General features: G+C 44.7%; 1 protein-coding gene across 2 annotated transcripts in view; it reads left to right on the top strand.

Annotated features, from left to right (window-relative positions):
* Positions 1–21,656, top strand: part of LOC147448329 (dynamin-2A-like) — a 54,653-nt gene that overhangs the window by 18,437 nt on the left and 14,560 nt on the right. For both annotated transcript variants that reach the window (XM_086524174.1, XM_086524175.1), the window contains 8 exons: positions 9,818–9,901; positions 9,982–10,109; positions 10,435–10,519; positions 10,624–10,750; positions 10,936–11,012; positions 11,092–11,148; positions 11,219–11,375; positions 11,462–11,625. In XM_086524174.1, the coding sequence (XP_086380300.1) occupies positions 9,818–9,901; positions 9,982–10,109; positions 10,435–10,519; positions 10,624–10,750; positions 10,936–11,012; positions 11,092–11,148; positions 11,219–11,375; positions 11,462–11,625 (879 nt within the window). The remainder of the gene's footprint in view (positions 1–9,817; positions 9,902–9,981; positions 10,110–10,434; positions 10,520–10,623; positions 10,751–10,935; positions 11,013–11,091; positions 11,149–11,218; positions 11,376–11,461; positions 11,626–21,656) is intronic.

Below are 21,656 nucleotides of genomic sequence, written 5' to 3'. Positions count from 1 at the left end.
TTTTTCAAGCCGTCATTTTCTCAAAGGCAGCGCCATGCAATGGTGGATGTCTATAGCTACCAAGCCGCACACTTCAAGAACTTGGCAAGCTTTCAAGAAAATTTTTGCCCGAAGTTACATGCTTTTTGGCATAGTGCATATTTTGTCATTGCCACGACGATCGTCGTCGACATCGACATAGTCCCAGATTTCAGCAAATCCTTAGCGATAGCAGATTTCAGCCCTAGTCTCGCATCGTCGTCGGTGACATCGTGGTGTCCGTGACGATCATCGTCGTCGTCGACATAGTACCTCAGCGCCTCAAGCCTCTCAAGCACCCTAAGCATCTCAAGTATTCACAGCATGACCCGCATGACCCCGTCGTAGACCTTCCCGTCCTCGTTGTCTATCTCTCCGTCTTCGACATAGACCATCAGTACCCCATCGTCGTCGACATAGTCCTCATTAGTACCTCGTCGTCGACATCATCGTCGTTGACATAGACTCCATTAGCAGCTCGTCGTCGACATCGACATCATCGTCGTCGACATAGACTCCATCAGCAGCTCGTCGTTGACATCATCGTCGTCGACACAGACTCCATCAGTACCTTGTCGTCGACATCATCGTCATCGACATAGACCCAACAGTACCTCAGTACCAGTACCCAGCATCAATACCATCATCAATACCATCAGTACCTTCAGTACCCAGCATCAGTAGCGTCAGTACTCATTAGCATCAGCACCTCAGCATTTAGTCATTGTATCAACATTGTGCAAGAATAAAGAAAGTACTTGCTTTGACAACAGAGGAAGGGGGTCCTTGAGGGTTTGAACCTGACATCCTATGTCGTCTCTTTTCTCTCTCGTGTCTCTCTCTTTCTTTCAGTTCGATTAGTTCTTCAAGTGAAGTTAAGCAAACCCTTGCGTTTGCGGAGTACTAGATCCGAGCAAAATCCTTATTCACTTCCGCTACACCTGACACCATGGGCCTTGAAATATGTGCCTAGGGCCACTCTTTCTCTCAGACTTACTGACAAACAGCGGAGCATAGAGGATCCTCGGACTTTGCAACTTTGCTCAAGCCGTTAAAATAAAAATAAATACCGAAAGGGGCGCCAGACTTTGGGATCAATATCGAACTACATTGGGCCGTGTCGATTCAATTGAATTGTGATCAAGTTTGTGAAGTGTTTTAAGTGATTCTTCGTGTGTCGTGCCAGATTCCTGACTTGGGGTGTCTAAGTGTGTTATAGACTGATGTTAAATTGTAGCAATAGCTTGTCCACGTGGCTCCAGTGCAATGCGCACGTGACATCCCCCTTGCTAAAGATGAGTCACAATTACCGAACTTCTTGTGGATGCATTCTGTACTTTTGATGCTAAATGCTTCTAATGCTTGTGGATGCATAAACTGATGAAAACTCCTCGAAACGGGTGGGTACTATGGATGTTGGCTGGCATGTCAAGCCACTAAAGACCTGAGTTGACTTGCAGATCCCTACTAAGGGGCCTAAACCCTAAGAAGCAGCAGCAAAAGAAGTAGACGTAGCAAAAGAAGTTTTACCAACTTATAGAACCTCATCAAGTGGAGCAATTTTTAAAGAAGTTCCCACCAACTTATTGGACCCCGTCCGATGGGGCCCAAGTGACACAAGACGTTAAAATAAAGGAGCTCTCTACCTCCTTGCGTAAAAACTGATGACGTGGCAACTGTACGGATGCCTCGCATTTTGCTGAGGGATAACGTGGCAGCTGTACAAATTTCCGCAATTGACGGTGAAGGCTTTTGATGCCAGCTTTTGGACCAAAAGCTTTTGAGTTTGAATGCTTTTCATGTAAATAAATATGACCCATGGTCTCTTACTTTGGTAGTCTACCCACGTGAGATTCAAAGCAGAGCCATGGGAGTATACTTTGTGTACGAGGACGTGGCAATTGCTAACTTGGAAAGTGTCCTTGACGTATACTTTTGACCTACAGAGATATTTGTGCTGTTATGCTAACGAAATTGGGTCAGAAACCTGTAATTACAGCCATGGACAGGTTTGGACGGCTAGGTGAGGGCTAGGTTCGGATCGTTTATATGTTAGGGGAGCCTCGGGAAGTCATTGGGTGCTTGTACAAGACAATTTAGAGAGATTTCTCGCGAGGAATCTCGTCTAATTCAAGGTGCAAGTGAACCCTACAGACGCGAGAGCTCGAGCGCTACCCAGAAAAGTGATCTGCACGCGGATCGGAGCGCAAAACAGAGAATTCAGCGAGTTGCAATTTCTCGCCAGGTTTTGCAAAGAGCTCTAAAGTGCGTGGAAAGTCTATGTTTGCTTGAGATTTTGTCCGTGGAGACTTCTACTGTGGTTATGTTGCTGAAATCGGGTTGGAGTAGAGGAATTTCAGCGCGATAAAAATGGGACAGTCTGTAGAAGTTTACAGGTTTTTCTCAAGTATAATAAGAATAAAGAAATACGGAAAGGGGCCCGAGTCGTTGGGGCCAGCAGGGTGTCGTTGGCTGCTTGGTAGCGCTCTAGCTGCCAGGCCGTGGTTTGTCTTGAAGTGTTGAATTCCAATCACAGGCTTATTCGTGAAGTTTCTCAGTGCGTCTAAAGTAAAGTAAAGAATTTTTGGGTGAAAGTTAGCGCCTACGGCCCCACGGGCCGGTTTCACTTTGATGAAGCAATATAAAGAAATACCGAAAGGGGCGCCAGTGTTTGGGGCCAATGCTCTCTTGGGGTGGAACTTCACCACTCCCCGTCTCTTGTGTCGTGCACTCTCTTTTAGTTCAGTCGTTATTTGAAGTGCTTAAATTTGTTCAATCTGTTCTTTTTCGTTCGCACGTGGTGCTCGCCGCGTTACGAGTTACTAGGTAGCCTTACAACTATCGCAGACCGTCAACCTTGATGCTGACAAGGATTAGTCTTAAACCAAAATCCTCAAGGTACAACTCTAATACTGAAGGTACAACTCTAATACTGAGGAGAATTTGCCAATGAGAGTTTGAAAGTTCTTGCCCTTGATCAAATTATCACTGGACCTAGCTTACCCTTCTGTTCTTTTTCTTGTGTCCTAGGACTTGATGGTTGTTGCCGTGGCTCCTTGTCCATTGGCACATCTTGTGAATCTTTGGAACTCTTTGATGTACCATCAACTGGTTCCTTTGGTTCTTTCTCTGGACACTTCGCGAAGATGTGTCTTTGTTCACCAGAGCCATAACACTTACCCTCTTTGTACTCAGCACGCTGCTCTTCAATAAATTTGGGCCTTGTGGATTCGTTTTTTTGTTTCTTGCCCTTCTCATTTTCCTTGGAAGACTCCTTTCCTGTTGACTTGGACACTGGCTTGTCCGCTGGGTAATCAAGGATCTTGAATGCATGGAGAGTCCATCCTTTGCGTTTTCCATGAGCTTGTGAATCCTCTTGGACTTTTACTTCAAACAGTATTGTCGGATGTTTTTCGGTAAGTAGCACTAAAACTTCTCCATTTGCTCCCGTTAAAGGGATCTTCCGAAAAACGCACTTGGCAAAACGGTGTTCCAAATTCATTGACATACGTAGCCAAGGTATCGTCTTTCATCATCCTCGTTCCAAGCCGTGATGACATCTTGTTTGTACTTCTCGGTCAACCATGCTGAAGTGAACATTTCTTGAACTTCATCCATGTTTTTGGATCTTTCTTGTTCAGAAGTAGGGTCGACCACCATGTCTAAGCATTGCCCTTTAGAAAAGATGTCACCTTTGTACTTTGGAGGCTTCAAAAAAGCTACCTCGGAGAGAAATCTGTGTCCAATTGCTGTATGTAAGCAAGAGCTCGTTGGGAATCCTTGAAACTTGAAAAAATGTCAAACTTTATTGCTTTACCCCCATCCATGAACTCTTTAGTCTTTTTTCTTCTTCTTCTCGAAGTTGTTGAACTGAGTACCATCGTTCATGGCGCGGCTAGATGGTAGTACCGTCCGCCTATGTGGTGGTTTCCTCCTCCCATTTCTTGATTTGGCAATCATTGTATATATCTTACCTTTTCACTAGGAGAGTCTCCCCACATTTGATGTAGCCCTCTCCAGTAGGGGCAGGTTGTAGTCCATTGGGCAGTTTTCTTAACAAATAGAAGGATATTTTTCTTGAAAAAAAATTAGAAAACATGGAACTCAAGGTGCGCCTTGCGGCCTTGGAGACCCGTCTCACCCTCTTGGAGTCACAAAAGCAAGTCGACATTGACTATATTCTTGCCTAAGCGAATGAAGTTGCACGCACGCTCATCGCAAGCGTGGCAAACTTTGCCAGTGAAGTCAATGAAGCAACTGCCGTCTCCTCCTCCAAGGTAGTAGAATGCATGCAAGAACGTCACCGACGGGAAGGATAGGTGTTCACTGCTATCCCTCCACATCGATGGCTTGGCCTCTACCTAATGGGAGGAGAATGATGATTAGCGAAGCTCAACTAAGCCATTTAGCGAACCGAGCTTGATCCCAACACAATCAAGAAGGTCCATCATGACAACCGCACGAAAGCACCCTTGTCTTCAAAAAACAAAGAGGCGCGCATATCACTTTTGCATCAAGCTCGACTACTCAAGGACCCCAAAATTTGGATAAGCGAGGCCTTGATCCCCACTCAACTCATAATCAAGAACAAGAACTTCAAAAGGGGCGAGATGCTCGAGCAACAGGTAAATGGGCCGTCTAGCGAGGCGGCAAGGCCATTAATCAGGAGTTTCGGGTTCCAAGAACACCTAACACCCCCCCCCCCCCCCCCCCCCCCCCCCCCCCCCAAACACCCCACCCCACCCCACTCCCTAAGTGACATATCTCACAATTCTATTGTATTCGTATCTAGTGATGTTTTAAATGTACCCTCTTGAGAAGAGGCACCAAGTATGTCTTTTTGGTTCCATAGGTCATATTTGACCTCTGAGGACGTTAATGAAATCTCTCTCTCTCTCTCTCTCTCTCTCTCTCTCTCTGTTCAGTTGTTTTCAAATGCTAAAGGTCTGTACTTTTCAGTTGGCACATGGTGCCTTCCTGTTACAACTGGAGCCCCCTCTAAAGAGTTCGCAAGTGAAGTTGGAGAAACTGGGTGAGCGGGAGTGTAAGAGGTGGGAGCGTTGGTGGGAGCGTTTGCTGGTGGAGGTGAAGGAGCGGGTGAAGGTTGCAGTGGGTAGGGGGGACTACTCCTTGGTCGCTTGTGCTAGTGAAGTCTGCTCGTGACGACTAGAGGAGTCGAAGTGGTTCCTGTCACAAACTGCTAATGTATCAAATCCCTGAAAAACGGAGTCAACTTGCAGATCTTGGCCGAGGGTCCTAAACCCTAAGAAAAACAAGTAACAGAAGAAGAAGTCCTACCAACTTATGGGGACCTCGTCCGATGGGGTCCCAAGTGACGTAAAGGATTAAAATAAAGCAAGACCCACACACTTGCGCAACCAGTTGATGACGTGGCAGAATTGTATGGATCTCCGCAATTTGCACTGACAATGCTGACGTGGCAGATTTTCCAAAATGCATTGACAATGTTGACGTGGCAGTTGTACGGAATTCCTTGATTTACGTTGGAAGCTTTTTGGCATTGCTTTTGGACCAGAGGCTTTTGAGTTTGAAGGCTTTTCATAAAAAACTGCTTTTTGGAGCCTAGGGCCCTTAAATATGAGGCTAGGGCTCATTCTCTGACGCAGTGGCTGGAGAAGGTGTAGAGTTTGGAGTTTCTGCTTGTACTGTGTTGATGCAATATAGAGAAATACCGAAAGGGGTGCCTAGGTTTGGGGCCAATACTCTCTGGGGTGCAATTCTGCCACTCCGTGTCGCATGTCGTCTCTCTCTCTCTCTCTCTCTCTCTCTCTCTCCTTTCTTTCTCTCTCTCTCTCTCTCAGTTCAGTTGTTATTGAAGTGCTAAAAGTCTGTTCAGTTTGTGCTTTTCTATTGGCACATGGTGCCCGTCTTGTGACAGTGGTTTCAGAGCATCAGGCGTGTGCTTTTCTAAAAGCATACCAATCCTACCAAAGAGTAGACAGAGCAAGATCGCATTTCCAAAGCTCATTGGAAATTTTACCTTCGTGCTCCGACCGCGCACTTATTAGCCACTCCCACCCTTTCTTCATCGCGCATCGGGCGCGCTCTCGTCTTATAGAGCATAAGCCATTAAGATCACTTGCAAGAGAAGGATCCAAGATTTGTTTCCAGCTGTTGTTTTTTTTCAAAGGTAGTGCCATGCAGATGTTGATGTCTATAGCTACCAAGCCGCACACTCCAAGGACTTGGCAAGCTTTTAAGATTTTTTTTTTTTCTTGCCCAAAGTTATATGGTTTCTGACATCTTCCTCGGAATGCAACTTCTGACAGAGTGGGGTATCGTGAAATGCTTGCCATGGAAACCCTAGCAGATTATAACTTGAAATTTCTGGACATCTCTCTGTAGATGTCTCTTCACGAGCAGATGACCTTGGATGTCCACTGCAATTGCTATCTTGGGACTACCATCGCCGTCAAAGAAAACATTGTCTGTCCAAGAGTTAATGGACCATGTTGTGCTCGGCTACGACCTTATGGAATGAACCTAACCCTAATTTTTGGTGCAGGTTTCAGGATGGAAAGTCAGTCGACTTTTCGAGCTCGACTGATGTCGAGATTGCTTTTTAAGTTTGAAATCTGTCTGAGAACTTGTTTAGTGATCCTGTTGGAGTTTGTTTGAAATGGATGGTATCTGGTTTGAACCTGTTTTGGTGCCGATTTGAAATGTGACTCTGGTTTTAATACTAGTTTCATTGATTGGTGATTTTACTCCCGGGTGGAGAAGTGAGAAGTATTGTTTTGGTATTGTTTGAACCTCGGAATGACACAAGCCGATGCTTAGGGAGCGTTTCGTTGTATGTTTGAAAACCTCGGAATGACGTAGGCCAATGTCCGAGAGCGTTCTGTTGTATGCTAGAAAACCTTCGAAGGACGCATGCCGATGCCTGGGGAGCGTTTGGTTGTATTGCTTGTAAAATAATTGTTGTTGTGACTCCCGGCCTGGACCTGGATGGTTATGCGGGAGGAGTATCAAGAAGTTTGAGTAGTGGTTACTCTCAGCACCTCCAAATGACGCAGGTTGCGGTCTGGGGGGTGTTAGGTTGTAAAAGGCCTCTATATCTCCCGGCCGGGACCTTTTTAGGTTATGTGGGAGGAGTGATGAGGGAGTTGTTGAAGATCTCTCGGCCTGGACCTTGTTAGGGTATGCGGGAGGAGTGTTCATCGATGACTTTATGTTTCTATGTCTTGTAACATGCATATGTGAGCATTTGTGCTACACATCACGAGATTGCTTGGGTATGTAATTTTAGTGCATCAAGACACCCGTGGAAGATCAGTGCGGTCTGGGTTTGATGGCTAATTTTACTACGTTGGAATATCAAGAGTTCCGATCTGGACGAAAGGAGAAGCCAACTCCTTAACAAAAAAACAATAGCAAACTGACTGTCCCTCATAAATTTTTGAGCTAACTTGAGTTGTTTTGCAGATATGTTGTAATCGCAGACGATTGCTTTCTTTCAAGAAGGGGGGATGTCACAAACTTTGACGTGTCAAAGCCCTGAAGAATGGAGCCAACTTGCAGATCCTGGTCGAGGGGCCTAAACCCTAAGAAGAAGAAGTAACAGAAGAAGAAGTCCTACCAACTTATGGGGACCCCGTTCGCTGGGTCCCAAGTGACATAAAAGATTAAAATAAAAGCATGACCCGCACACTTGCGCAACCAGCTGATGACATGGCAGAATTGTACGGATCTCCGCAATTTGCACTGACAGTGCTGACGTGGCAGATTTCCGCAAAAAGCGTTGACAGTGCTGACATGGCAGTTGTATGGAATTCCATGATTTACGTGTAAGCTTTTTGGCATTGCTTTTGGACCAGAAGCTTTTGAGTTTGCATGCTTTTCATTTAAAACTGCTTTTGGGGGCCTAGGGCCTTTAAATATGAGGCTAGGGTTCATTCTCTGGCATGCTTCTTGGAGAAGGTGTAGAGTCTGGAGTACCGGCTCGTACTGTGTTGATGCAATATAAAGAAATACCGAAAGGGGCGCCAAGGTTTGGGGCCAATACTCTCTGGTGTGCAATTCCGCCACTCCGTGTTGCGTGTCGTCTCTCTCTCTCTCTCTCTCTCTCTCTCTCTCTCTCTCTTTCTCTCTCAGTTCAGTTGTTATTTAAGTGCTAAAAGTCTGTTCAGTCTGTTCTTTTCTCTTGGCATGTGGTGCCCGTCTTGTGACACTTCCCAATCGAACCCAATGCTAGACTGCTGGCTGATTTCTGTGTTTTGTGTGTGTGTGTGTGTGTGTGTGTGTTGGGGGGGGGGGGGGGGGGGGGGGGGGGGGGGGTGTTTGAGGAAAGTGCAAGAGTTCGGCCTTTGCTTGTGAAGTTTGCTGATGAAGACACAAGGGGTGGAAATGGTTCCTACTTGAACCCACAGCCGGGCTGGTGTTTGATCTTATGAGGCCCAAGGCGCTTACCTTGGCGACCCCAAGTGCACCACGGACGTCTTGTCAACCCCGATCACCTTGTGCCTTTTGAGGCCTAAGAGAGAGGTTTTGCAGAAACTGCTATTGCTCGAGTCTGCCTATTGTCTTTGAGATCGAGTCTTGTGGCGATGAAGGGGTCTCTGGAGTCCGATGGGGGCAAACAAAGGCACTGGTTAGGTAACCTCGAGTACTCAAACCTATTGGGAGGGATCTCTGGAGTCCGATGGTGCAAGCACTCGCTAGATGGCCCATCTAATAGTAAATAAAGGCACTGGTTGGGTAACCCTGAGTGCTCATCCTGTTGTGTGACTGACCTGACCTGACCTATCATCATCATTGAAAGAAAAATCTCCTTTAGGAGAGTGTGGGGCTCCCAAATCAGAACTTGAATAGCAGGAATCTGTGCCGCCCTAGTGGCTATAGAAGCAAAAGACTTGGAGTACTCAATATAGGACCCAATGAGATCTCCCATTTGTGAAAGCAAGGGGATGTCCTTGTGGTGCATGCCCAAGAAGTAGAGTCTGCCTCCTCGGTTGTCGCATCAACTGTAGGGTCAAAGCCGTGCTGCTAGCTCTGAAAGTATGCCTGCAAAACCCCAAAGCCATGGGGTTAATGTGAAGCACTTTGGCCACCATGTCTGCCCCCTGATCCCTCAATTCTATCTCTGGCCTAGAATCTGCACATTGGTAATCTTGCCCAACTCTCCTCTGCTGGGGCTGAGCCCCGATAGTCCTGCAAATGATTAATGTTGCTTGAAGTCAGTCGACCTTGGCTGCGAGGCTCATTTCCGGAGTTCTCCTCTGGCAACAAAGAAAGCAGAATGGTGGGATTTAGTGGGGGCGGACCAGCGGCTGCATTAGAGTCTGCTTGAGACGAAGCTGAGCCCTCCATCTGAGTCTGGTTCTGCAACAAAACTTTGTTCTTGAGCGCAAGAGCTCGCTCAAGCCTGAGGGTGATGCGCACAACCTGAGGGACACAGGAGAGCAATGCGGCGAGAGTAGCAGGGTGTGAGGCAGGTGTCAGTGGCAGAGAATCAAACGGTGTGCCCCGGGGGAGGGGGTGCAGGGCGGCGAGCTCTCAGATTTTTTCGTGTGATAAAATATAGATCTTTCAATGTTTATTTTTTGGGAAAGGAGGGACGGATCGTCCTTTCACTTTGATAACATAGTTTCATGTCTGGAGTTTTAGATGAATAGTCTAGTCTTCAGGAGTTACTAATGGAGATTGTTAGACCCATAAGTTTATGGTAGCTTACAAGGTGAACTTTGTTTGTAATGACCTTTGCAAAATGAACTTAGAAACGAAGTTGGTAGTAAGATCATATTGATTAAAAATTAATAATTTACAAGACTCTTCACAGGTGCATCGGATTCTTGTCGATATTGTGTCTTCAGCTGCATCTTCTACTCCAGGCTTGGGACGGTATCCTCCATTCAAACGTGAGGTAATATAGGCTTATTTCTTCTTGGATTTCTTATCCTCTTGCAGATCGTAAATAATCCGTTTTTGCTTTGTTTAATGCAGGTGGTGGCTTTAGCTAGTGCTGCCCTCGACGACTATCGGTCCGAGTCTAGGAAAATGGTTGTTGCTCTTGTGGATATGGAACGTGCATTTATTCCTCCTCAACACTTCATACGGCTTGTTCAGCGCAGGTAATCAGACATTATAGTTGTATGCTATCTGCACAGCTAATAGGAGGGAAACCGAAAGACCTCAGGGAGAAAACGGTGCTAACATGGACTAGGTCCTAAGTTTTTCTATGGTGGAGGTTAGAAAATTTGTTGGGTTATCTAATGTGGCTAAGAAAACTAGGGGTTTAAGGCTTTAGAGTGTGGCTCCTCATCTATCTCGACATTGTCTTAGTCAGTAGTGAGTCAGTCACTTCTGGAGTGTTTGAAGGCTTGGTCTCTTGCAGAATTTTTGATACTTGAATCTTGAGATTCAGCACTGTTTATACTTCTCTATCTTTGTCTTCAGGATGGACAGGCAAAGGAGGGAGGATGAGCTGAAACAGAGATCATCACGCAAGGCTCAAGAGGCTGAACAGTCCATTATCAATAGGGTAAACTTATTCACTTCGAATATAACACACTTTGGCTAGCTCTTCCTAAACTGATTAGATTCAGAAAGTGCTAATTTAGTTTATGTGCTTTGTCTGGGCTCTAGTCCACTACACCACCTCCACAATCTGGTGGAAATTTGAAAACTATGAAGGAGAAGGGGTCATCGGACAAGGAAACAAAGGAATCTTCTTCTTTGCAGACTGCTGGATCGGCTGGGGAGCTCACAGCAGGTAGGACACGGGATACTTGTCTGAGACACAGTTGGTAGCATGATTACTATCTAGCAATGGGATGAAGGCTGGAATAAGTCTGTCCTTTTGTTTCATAGCAAGTAGCCTCTGGTTAGCTCATACAACATTCACACTTTCTTATCTAATGGGTAATGTATTGCAACGATCGTTTTCTTCCAATGCAGGCTATTTGTATAAGAAAAGCTCAAAGACAAATGCTTGGAAGAAACGGTGGTTTGTGTTTAGTGAAAAGACTGGCAAGGTAAGCAAATTGTTATGGCTGGTGTAGATAGTTGACATTATGAAGGCAAGAAATGCATCTTTTGTTTTCTCTTCAACAGCTGGGTTATACGAAGAGCTCAGATGAAAAGCTTTTTCGAGGTGTCATCAGCTTGGACGTAAGGACTGGTCCTGTACTTTTTTTCTCCTAGGTGCTGGATTTTCATTTCTCATCTGGCACATATACAGGAGTGCATTATAGAAGAGTGCTCTGAAGGAGAGGGTGGAGATGAGGCACCACCACCACCGAAGTCCAAGAGCTCAAAACGTGGAAGTGTGCAGGAGCCAAGTGAAAGCTTCTGTTTCAAAGTTAGCAACAAAGTATCATACAAGACGGTTGTCAAAGGTGTAAAAATGCTTATTTCCATACTGATTTTGTTGATTTTGCTATCACAAGCCCAGTAAATCTAAAATGCTTCCTATGTACTGCAGCACATCATGCCATAGTTCTCAAGGCCGAGAGCATGATCGACAGGAAGGAATGGATGAATAAGCTGCTTGTCAAAGGTCAAGGTGCAAAAAGTGGTGCTTCTGTCAAAGGGCAGTCGAATGACGCAGCTCCTTCTATGAGAACAAGTTTATCGGACGGCTCTCTTGTGAGTTATATCTCTTACGTGTTTCAGGCCAGGGGCTTAGGAGGACTTCAATTGTCTGTGGAACCAGTTCTTGAAACTGATTTTCCATTCATTTAGGTTTTTATTTTTCTTGTACTATTAAGCATTACAATCTGTGGTTTTTTTGCAAATATTTGCCAATCTCTTGCTGAAGAGAGAGAATCGAATGGAAACAGAGAAACATAAACGACTAGTGGAGTGGTGCTATCTTTAGGTGAAACTGAGAATAAACTTCTGAGATAGAGCACATTTTTTTTTTTCTTATAATATTTTGGTGACTTTTGATGTCCATTTTCTACTTCTCAGACATAGGGCATGCTTTGCAAACAAATATCTCCCTTCTTGACCAGACCGTAGCTTGGCATGATCGCATTAAAAAATTTGGCGTCCTAGGGACGATATGGCTTTGGGTGAATGATCACACTCAAAGTTGGATTATAGTGGTTGATAGATTTTTCAGACCCTTTGGAGGTGTCTAGAGCTAGATTCACGCTGCCACGGCAGACAACACACGAATGCATGGTTACACGAGAACATGAAATGTATTTGTTTTTGTGTTTTTGACTTTTGAGTTTTTTTTTTTTTTTTTTGCTTGGTACCTGCAGTCGAGGATGAGCACGTTGATTATAGAGGGCGGTATGTGAATGGTTCTAGGGTTAGGGGTTTTTTGCTTTTAGGTCAGAGATGGAACTGATCACTGCGTTTGTTTGTCAGATTCCTTCCTAGAAAGGTGGGCCATGCCAATCTTCGAGTCATAGCAAAAATTCTCTTAGCTGTGCATTTACTTTCTCTCTCTACGTGGTCCCTTCTTTCTGTAGAGAGGGCTGAGTTTCACTCTAAACCAAATTTTACTTTTTCCTCTGACTGGAACAGAGGAACCTCTCCCTAGAGAAGTTGGGAACTGTTCTCTCTTCTGGGAGAATTCTTTTTATCTAGAATCTATCGTTTTTCTATTTCTAGAGTTTCTAGCAGATTTTCTCTCTTTAAACCAGAGAGCAAGTTCTCTCTGTTTAATACTGATTTTCTCTTTCTTCGTAGAGAAAGAGGAACATTCTCTGTGTGTGTGTGTGTGTGTGTGTGTGTGTGTGTGTGTGTGCGTGTGAAATGGTAATGGCTTGGATGCACACAATGATTAAGAGGCTTTTCAAAAGCATCTAAATGCATACAATATGCTTCTTCAAAGAAGGCGAAGAAGATGGAAAGTAAAATGTACAATTTTCTTAAGCTCATGAGAAAGCACATGCATGTGGTAAGTTTTGGAGAAGCATATTAAGGAAATCTTGAAGAGATTTTGGTAATTTGACACACGTACACATATGCACTGTAAATGTTGGCAAGATGCCATGATACGGGTCTCTTTCATGTACATCATCTCTCTTCACCATTGAGGGTAAATGTGGGGAGTAAAAATATTAGCCACTTGCAAGGCAAGGGATTTGCAAGCTGCAAAGCTAGACTTACTTAAATGGGGTGGAGAAAAATACATGGTTGGATTTGTGATATGTTTAACCTTGCACTTTAGCATGGCATGCCTCATAATCTGACCACTAATTGGATTGTCCTCTAGATAAATGTAAACAATATCGAACTATAATGGTCCAATCATAGCTATTTGGAAGTTGGAACTACAATGCAAGAAAGTTTTAGTGCATGGGGTGAAGAAAAATGACAAACATGCTCATGGGCAAGCCGTCTTCCATCAAAGTCATTGCACAATTGATAATCTTATTACCCTTCGAGGGAGTAAAGTTGACTGAAAGCGAAATGCTTGTATTGATGCTTTGTGGTCTTCAAGAAGGCTTTTGATATGGTCCCTCCAGAGAATCGTTGGAGACACGTGGAAGAACTTCAAGTCTCAAGTGAACACATGTATGAAATTTCATGTGTATATGAGAAAGTGATATATTGAGTATGCTTGGGAGAGGAAGTTGCAATTTTTTTTCAAGCAACATTGGTGTCAAGTGAGGGTACCCACTGTTGCCAACTCTCTTTGGCGTGTGCATTGTTGATTTGGAGCACATGGTTCGAGTATAATGGCAATGTTGTGATCATGCGTTGGCTTTATGCTCATTGTGAAGATACAAAAAAGCTTATGACGGTGCTTGAAAACCTTTTCTTGCATAGGTGAATGCCTCGAAGACAAAGGTTATGCTTGTGGGAGCTCTCAATAAGGAGGGCACATGCAATTGTGCATAATCAAGGGCCAGTTAAGTAGTAGAAAGTATCAAATATCTTTGCCTTGAGGTTTCAACCAACCATCAATGGTGTGAATGTGAGGTGCGTTGTTTTGAAGCCAGGAAGAGAACCTACTATGCATTTGAAAACACGTGTCAGCGAGGGGATATCCTATGTTGGGATCTGAAGAAATTTCTCTTTGACCCTTGGTAATACATGTACTTATTTATGGGGTGGTAGCATTAGGGTCTCCACTTGGAAAGTGTTTGAAATGTTCAAAGCGTTTTCTTCGAACTTGCTTTGAGTGAAGATACATACACCTTACAGGTATAGAGAGTGTTGTGAAGTAGATAATAAAGATTTGGCAAAGCTCGCCACATTGGCTTCCTAGGATTGCATTGCAAGTAACAAAGTGCAAATATTGAGCTTTTGGATGGATACAAGGCTTAAGAAGTGGTTTGGAAGGTGGAATGCAAGACACTTGCTTCATGATGCATCACTAGACCCTATAGTGAATGAGGCTTTCTTACAAGTTACAACACCAATGTAACATTGCATGGGAGGCTCGTGCTTTATGCATTACCCACCCACATTGCTCCCTATTACAAAAGCATGTTCTTTTCTTAGAGAGTAGATTGTATTCACCCATACATGCTTTAGTCTATCCCCTTTATCCGCAATTCGCACCATAATAGGGATCTGGCTTAGCTCTCACTCCCTTCGGTGTGAATTTTTGGGCACTTGGGAAGAGTCCCTACATGCATGTGGAGTCTAGACTATGCCCCTTGCAAGTTCGAGAGTCTCTCCACTTTAGTGTTCAACTTTTGATTACATTCAAACATGCTTCCCTCACATTTTTTAGCCGGCTCCGTACATAGGGCCTCTATGAAGGCCATATGGTAGGCACTCAGAAGACGGAGTTTACTGTTTTGTGCATGAGTGTTGAGGACTTGTCTACACAAGAGGATGTCACAAATTGCTGACATGTCAAGCCACTGAAGATCTGTAGATCTCGGTTGAGGGGCCTAAACCCTAGAAGCATTAGAAGAAGCAGAAGTGCTCACCAACCTACGAATCCTCATCGAGTGGGGCAAACAATAATAATAAGTATTATCAACTTATGGGACGTTATCCGGGCCCAAGTGACCCAAAGACAATAAACTAAAGTTACCCCCTCCCCCCCCCCCCCCCCCCCCCCCCCAAAAAAAAACAGGACTTGCATAATTAGGCTGATGACGTGGTTGCTATACGGTTGACCCGGAAAACGCACTGACAGGTCGATAACGTGGCAATTGTACGGATGATCGTGTTTTGCCCTGTTGATTGCTGACGTGGCAGTTGTACTGATTTGCACTGACAGCTTTTGGACCAGGTGCTTTTTACTTGATGCTTTTCATGTAACTACTTTTGGGCCTAGGGTGTTTAAATATGACCCATGGGCTCTTACTCTTGGCAGTCTACCCATGGGAGATGCAGAGCAGAGCCATGGGAGTTGTACTGAGTTGAAGCAATATAAAGAAATACTGAAAGGGGCGCTAGGGTTTCGGGCCAATACTCTCTCGGGACGGAATTCTGCCACTCCGTGTCTCATGTGTCGTACATCTCTTTTAGTTCAGTTATTTGGAAGTGCTTTAAAGTTTGTCTCGTCTGTTCCTTTTCGTTGGCACATGGTGCACTCTCGTTACAGAGGACTTGCAGATTCGTGCCCTTTGGTTGCACTAAAACTCAATCAGCAAAGAAGTACCCAACCGCGGCCGTCGATAGTGGCAGTTCAAGGCCACAAATTTTCTTGTGTAGGAGCATCCCGCTCCATCTTCTCCATATCTCTTTAACTTTTAGGATTTCGTTTTGAAGTGCTAAAGTTGATTCATATCTTGTAGTTTCTGGTTGCTCACAATTACATTTCCATCCACTAGTCCAACATAGTTAAAAAAAAGAAAATCTGAGAGCTGTAATAGGCTTGGACATCCAAGTGAGAAATCAATTGCAACACTCGAATAGAAACTACAATAACTGAGAGAGAGAGAGAGAGAGAGAGAGAGAGAGAGAGAGAGAGAGAGAGAGAGAGAGAGAGAGAGAGAGAGATTTCATTATTGTTCTCAAAGGTTAAATATGACCCATGGAACCGAGAAAAAATACATTGCTAGAGCTCTTACTAATAGTGTACATGGAGAATCATAACTAATGTGGATGCAACAACAAAATTGTGACATATGTCACTGAGGGAAGAAGGGGAAGGTGGTTTAGGAGTTTTTGGAGCCCAAAATTCTTCGATGATGGCCTCGTCGCCACGATAGATGACCCATTTTTCGGTTGCCCGTGCTTCTCGAACCTTTTGAAGTTCTTGCTTCTTCACTTTGAGCTGGGCGAGGGTCAAGGCCTCGCTTATCTAATACTTTAGTGCCCTTGAGAAGTAGTGCTCGTTGTAGACGCGATATGCCTGCCTCTTTAGTTTTGAAGACCGAGATGCCTTGATTGGTGCGATTGTCGTGGTGAACCTTCTCAATTCTGTCGAGATCAAGCTCAATTGGATGAACGGCTTGATTGAGCTTGACGAGTGTCGAGGTGAAGTCGTTGTTCTCTCCCCACCAAGTAGATGGCAAGCCGTCGGTGCGACAGAGAGTGTCAATCCTTCTCGTTGGAGACGTTCTTGCATGCATTCTTCTACCTTGGAAGAGACTGCGATGGTTGCTTTGTGAACTTGGGTGGAGTTCGACTTCTTTTGCCTCGGGGAGGGCGTGCTCATTGTTGGCTTGCTTTTGAGCCCGAAGGAGGAGAGATGTAACGGGATGGCACCACGTGGCAACAGAAAACAACAGACTGAACAGACTTTAGATGCTTCAAAAAAATAACTAAATTGAAAGAGATATAAGACACACGAGACGGGGAGTGGTGGAGTTCCACGCCAAGAGAGCATGTCACAAATTGATGACGTGGCATTTTTGCCCGGACAACCACAATGTTGACGTGGCAGCAAGCTCCATAAAACTTGGGGTGCCCAAGTTTGTTATAGTGGTATCAAAGCACGGCCGGTTTCTCCTCTACTGGGAAATCAGATCCTTTTCTTGCGACACTTATGGATTCCAACAGAGATCAATCGACTTCTTCTGCATTTGGGAATGCGGGAGGAGATTGCGGAGAAGATTCTCATGATCAAACAGAGGAAGAGTACGGCCCATCTCGGCCTTACTCAATATGAATTTGAAGAGATGAAACGTTGACAGCAGGTTGACGAGGCAACGAAGCAGATGATTAAATTTGCTCAGGTTCCCCAATTTGCAAAATTTTTGACTCAGCAGGCGATGACTGAAGTCTATACTTTGTGGCAGAAAACCACCCAGCCCACCAATCAAACCGGTGATCAAGAAGCCTCCAACTCCAAGAATGTTATTGATGAAGAAATCCTGGATGTGGTCTAGGCCCGAATCAATGAGATTCTGGATACGAAGAAGTCGACGGAAAAGCAATTGAAACAACATAAGAAGGGAACTAACTTCCCCGGTTACTTGGGGCAAAAATCCGCTTTTGAAAATGCTAGAAAACAGAAGAAGCGTGTACTCATCTTCTGATAGCTCGGACACCTCATCTTTTTCTGATTCAAGTGATGAGGACAGGAAAGGCAAGAAATGACGGATAGAGCACATGTTTTATGCAAAAAGAAAGCATTTTTTACAGAGCCAATCAATATGATTTTCTCGACGACAAGGGCAAAAAGCTCAAAGAATTCAAAGAGGGAGGACAGACAGTTTCACAAGACGGGTACCACGTGCCAATAGAAAAGAACAGACTGAACAGACTTTTAGCACTTCGATAACAATTGGACTGAAAGAGAGAGATGACACGCGACACGGAGTGGCGGAATTCCACCTCAGAAAGTATTGGCCCCAAACGTTGGTGCCCATTTCGGTATTTCTTTATATTGCGTCGACACAGTACAAGCCGGTTCTTGAGACTCTGCACCTTCTCTAGGAAGCATGCCAGAGAATGAGCCCTAACCTCATATTTAAAGGCCCTTGGCTTGAAAAGCAGTTACAGTGAAAAGCCTTCAAAACTCAAAATCTTTTGCTCCAAAAGCAATGCCAAAAAGCTGCCAACGTAAATCACAAAAATCCGTACAGTCCTGCCACGTTAGCACTGCCAGCGTAAAAAGCGGAAATCCATATAGTTTTGCCACGTCAACGGAATTTTCGGGCTTTCCGTACAGGTGTGTCACGTTAGCAAATCAATGCGTATCTTTTGTGTGTGTGTGTGTGTCTGTGTGTGATGGTCCTTCTTCATCTTTTGCTGCTCTGCCTCTTCACTTAGGGTTTAGGCCCCTCGGTCGACGTCTGCAAGTTGGCTCCCTTCTTCAGGGCTTTGACACGTTAGCAGTTTGTGACATCTCCCCTTCTTGAAAGAGAGTAATCGTCCGCAATTACAAGATATCTGCAAAACAACTCAAGTTAGCTCAAAAAAATTTCCGAGGGTCATGCCGAGGGACATTCGGAGGGACAATGAAACCGGCCTGTTAATCCAAAAAGGGTGATAGACCTTAGACTTAAACCTTATTTGCTTTCACCCATTTAATTTGTCGCCCACTTTACCTGTACTTTCAAGACACAACAAAGGGGAAAGGGATACAGGCTGCTAGACTGCACCTGTATGTGAAGACCGACACCAAATTGGCCCCTAAATTAGGCGCCCCTTTCGGTATTTCTTTATTCTTTAACAGAGGGAATAAAAGCTGTGGTTCCCTACAAGCTGCCCCGCACAATCTTGGCTGAATTTCAACTGTTTTGGCCTGATTTCGGCAGCATAACTGTACTAGGACCCTTCACAGTCAGTATTCCCACGCATTGGATGACTTTCCCGACGCATACGGACACTTCGCAAAACGAAGCGAGAATCTGCAGCACGCTGAATTCTCTGTTTTCTGCCCCGAAAATGCGCCAGATCACTTGTACAGTGGTCCCCTTGCGTCCCCGAACCTCCTGGGGTTATTAGGGTCCGTTTAGGGCCAAAACCCTAAACCTGCAAAAATACACAGCAGGCTGTAATTCACTGTTTCAGGCTCTGTTTTGCGTGCCGGTCGCATCCGTAGCAAGTCCTCGAGCGCCCGCACTTGTAGGGCTACTTGCCCTTTGAATCGGATGAGATTTCGCATGTGAAAACTCTCCGAATCACCTGTACCTGCAGGGGATTAGCCGCTAGCTAATCCAGTACCTGTGCAGGAGGCCCTGTCTCGGCAATCGCGCATAAACCCACACAACTGTACATTGGTCAATTGAAAAGCCCACTAGAGGGGCATAAGATACTGCCATAGGGGAGAGAGAGAGAGAGCAATGCGTAGTGTGCAGGGCATCACTCCTAGCACCGCACTGTACATAAGAGGGAAAGGAAGCACTCCATAGCTCTCAACCTGTGACAGAAACTGAAAATGAGCCTCCCTTCTCCTAAAATCAGCGCCACTTCCTCCTGCATGAGGAAAGTGCACAGAAATGTGCCACTTGGCACGGTTACAGGCTATTTCCCGTTTCGGGGTTGCCGCCTAAAAACCTCCCGACCGGTTGCCCAGTTGACTTCACGGCAGAGTAATAAAAGGTTTCCCTTGTCATTCGGGAGGTAATGACGCGAACACATTTTCAGGTCCCAAAATAGCAGTTCCCTAAATTTTAGGAGATGCTGCCATTGTATCTTTCTAGGTCATCTCACCCTCTTTGTACACTGCAGCCACACCAAGAACTGAAATGTAGCCTCTGTAGCAAAGGATTCCACTTTGGCTAGTCAATGACCCCACTTTGGCTAACCATAGTTCTTGTCCAACCTTAGTGCTCTCTTGCCCTCGGGCATGGACTCCCTCTGAACAGTTCCATACTAGCTATGCAATGTAGGGCAGTTAGAATTCCAGAGAGGTGTTTCCAAAAAGTGAAAATGAATAAATAATTTGAAAGAAATCAACAAAAAGGATAGATAGTAGTCACACGCTGGTGACATACCCCCCTCTTGAAATCTCAAATGTCCTCGTTTGCATCTATGTCGTACATGCTCATAGTCAACACTGGGGTGTGCGCACACCTATCGACACATGTACGACATATACATGCTCATTGTCAACCCTCGTGTATTTAACACCTTGTCGACACATGTATTGCCTGCGTGTGAACCCTGTCCCAATGACATAGTGGTAGCTTCGCACTCTGCCATTGCTTTGAGTCATTAACTTTCCAATGACAAAATGGTAGCTGCACATTTTGCCACTGTCTTATAGTACACGTTGGATCATGTAACACTTTCGAGCATACCCAAACCGACAGTTTAAGAATGCAGTTACACATGTACTCTTTAATAGAAGCAATTACTGTATGCTTGACAAACTGACAAGAAATACTCACCTCTATAGCAGTAACCAAACTTTTGGACATTCCATAAGAGCAATTGCCAAACTGACAATCTGTACAGCTCTAACATTCATGTAACAGGTATTTCATTTGAGCTCACTTTAAATACCATGTACATAATTTGTTTCAGAAGCCATTGTCACACTGACAATCCATGTAGCTCTGAAACTCAAGGGGTCAAGGTAGGTTGCAAATCGAAGGCTTCAAGGTAAAGTGATAACACAGTTGGTGACTCTGCAAGTTCACCTTCTTCCATCCACTTAGCATCCATTGGTGGATAGTTTCTGAACTTTACTAAGTAACGCCTAGCAACCTTGCCTTTCACTTTCCTTTCTTTGTGTGCCAAAATCTGTTCAGGGACCAAGATCTCGTCAAGTTCCTCGACTTCCGGCTGATCTTCATCTGGCATATCTTCTGGCACATCACCCACATAGGGTCTGAGAAGACTCACATGAAACGCATTGTGAATCTTCCAACTGTCAGGCAATTTCAGCCTATATGCAACATCACTGATTATGTCGCATACTTGAAAAGGCCCATAGTAACGCATGCTGAGCTTTGGAAACAGTCTTTCCTTGCCCTTCATCTTCTTTAACCTTGCCTTTTCAAAGCGTAAAAGCACCCAATCACCAAGTGAATATACCACTTCACGACGGTGACGATCATCTGCTTTCTTTTGCTTTGCCTGAGTCTTTTCTAAGGCCACTTTGACCTTCTTGTACATTTCATCCATGTCCTGAACATACTTATCTGCTTCAAATATCTTGTCCCTTGTATGCAGTATGGGAGGAATTTTCTTGCCACCTTCAACTATCTCAAAAGGTGCCTTGCCAGTTGATGAATGCACTGTATTATTGTATGCATACTCCACCAATGGCAAATACTGCTCCCACTTTCCTTTATGCTTTGACACATAGGACTTCAGCAGATCTAAGACAATAGAATTTGCCTCTTCTGACTGCCCATCTGTTTGAGGATGAAATGACGAAGAGAATTTGAGCGTTGTGCCCATATTCTCAAACAAGCCTCTCCATAACAAACTTGTCATACGTGGATCACGGTCGCTAACAATTGACTGTGGCATGCCATGATACTTGAAAATATTGCTCATAAACAAGTGTGCCAGGTGATCTGGCTTTATCTTCTTTCTCACAGGAATAAAATGAGCCTGCTTGCTGAATCTGCAAATGATGGTCCAAATACCATCGTTCCCTGTCTTCGTTCTCGGATGATCAAAGATAAAATCCATATTAATACTTTTCCATGGTTTATCTGGAATAGGTAGTGGTTGCAATAACCCTGGTGCCTTTTGCCTGTCAAACTTGACCTTCTGGCATATTAGGCATTCTCGCACAAAGGCATCCACATCTCTTCTCAATGTAGGCCAGTAGAAGAATGTCTCAACCGCTTTAACTGTAGCATCGATACCACGATGCCCTGCATACGGTGGGACATGACTCT

Source organism: Adiantum capillus-veneris, chromosome 11 (genome assembly GCF_014529385.1).
Source record: "Adiantum capillus-veneris isolate H3 chromosome 11, ASM1452938v2, whole genome shotgun sequence".
NCBI lineage: Eukaryota > Viridiplantae > Streptophyta > Polypodiopsida > Polypodiales > Pteridaceae > Adiantum > Adiantum capillus-veneris.
This window is presented reverse-complemented; position numbering and strand designations above follow the sequence as displayed.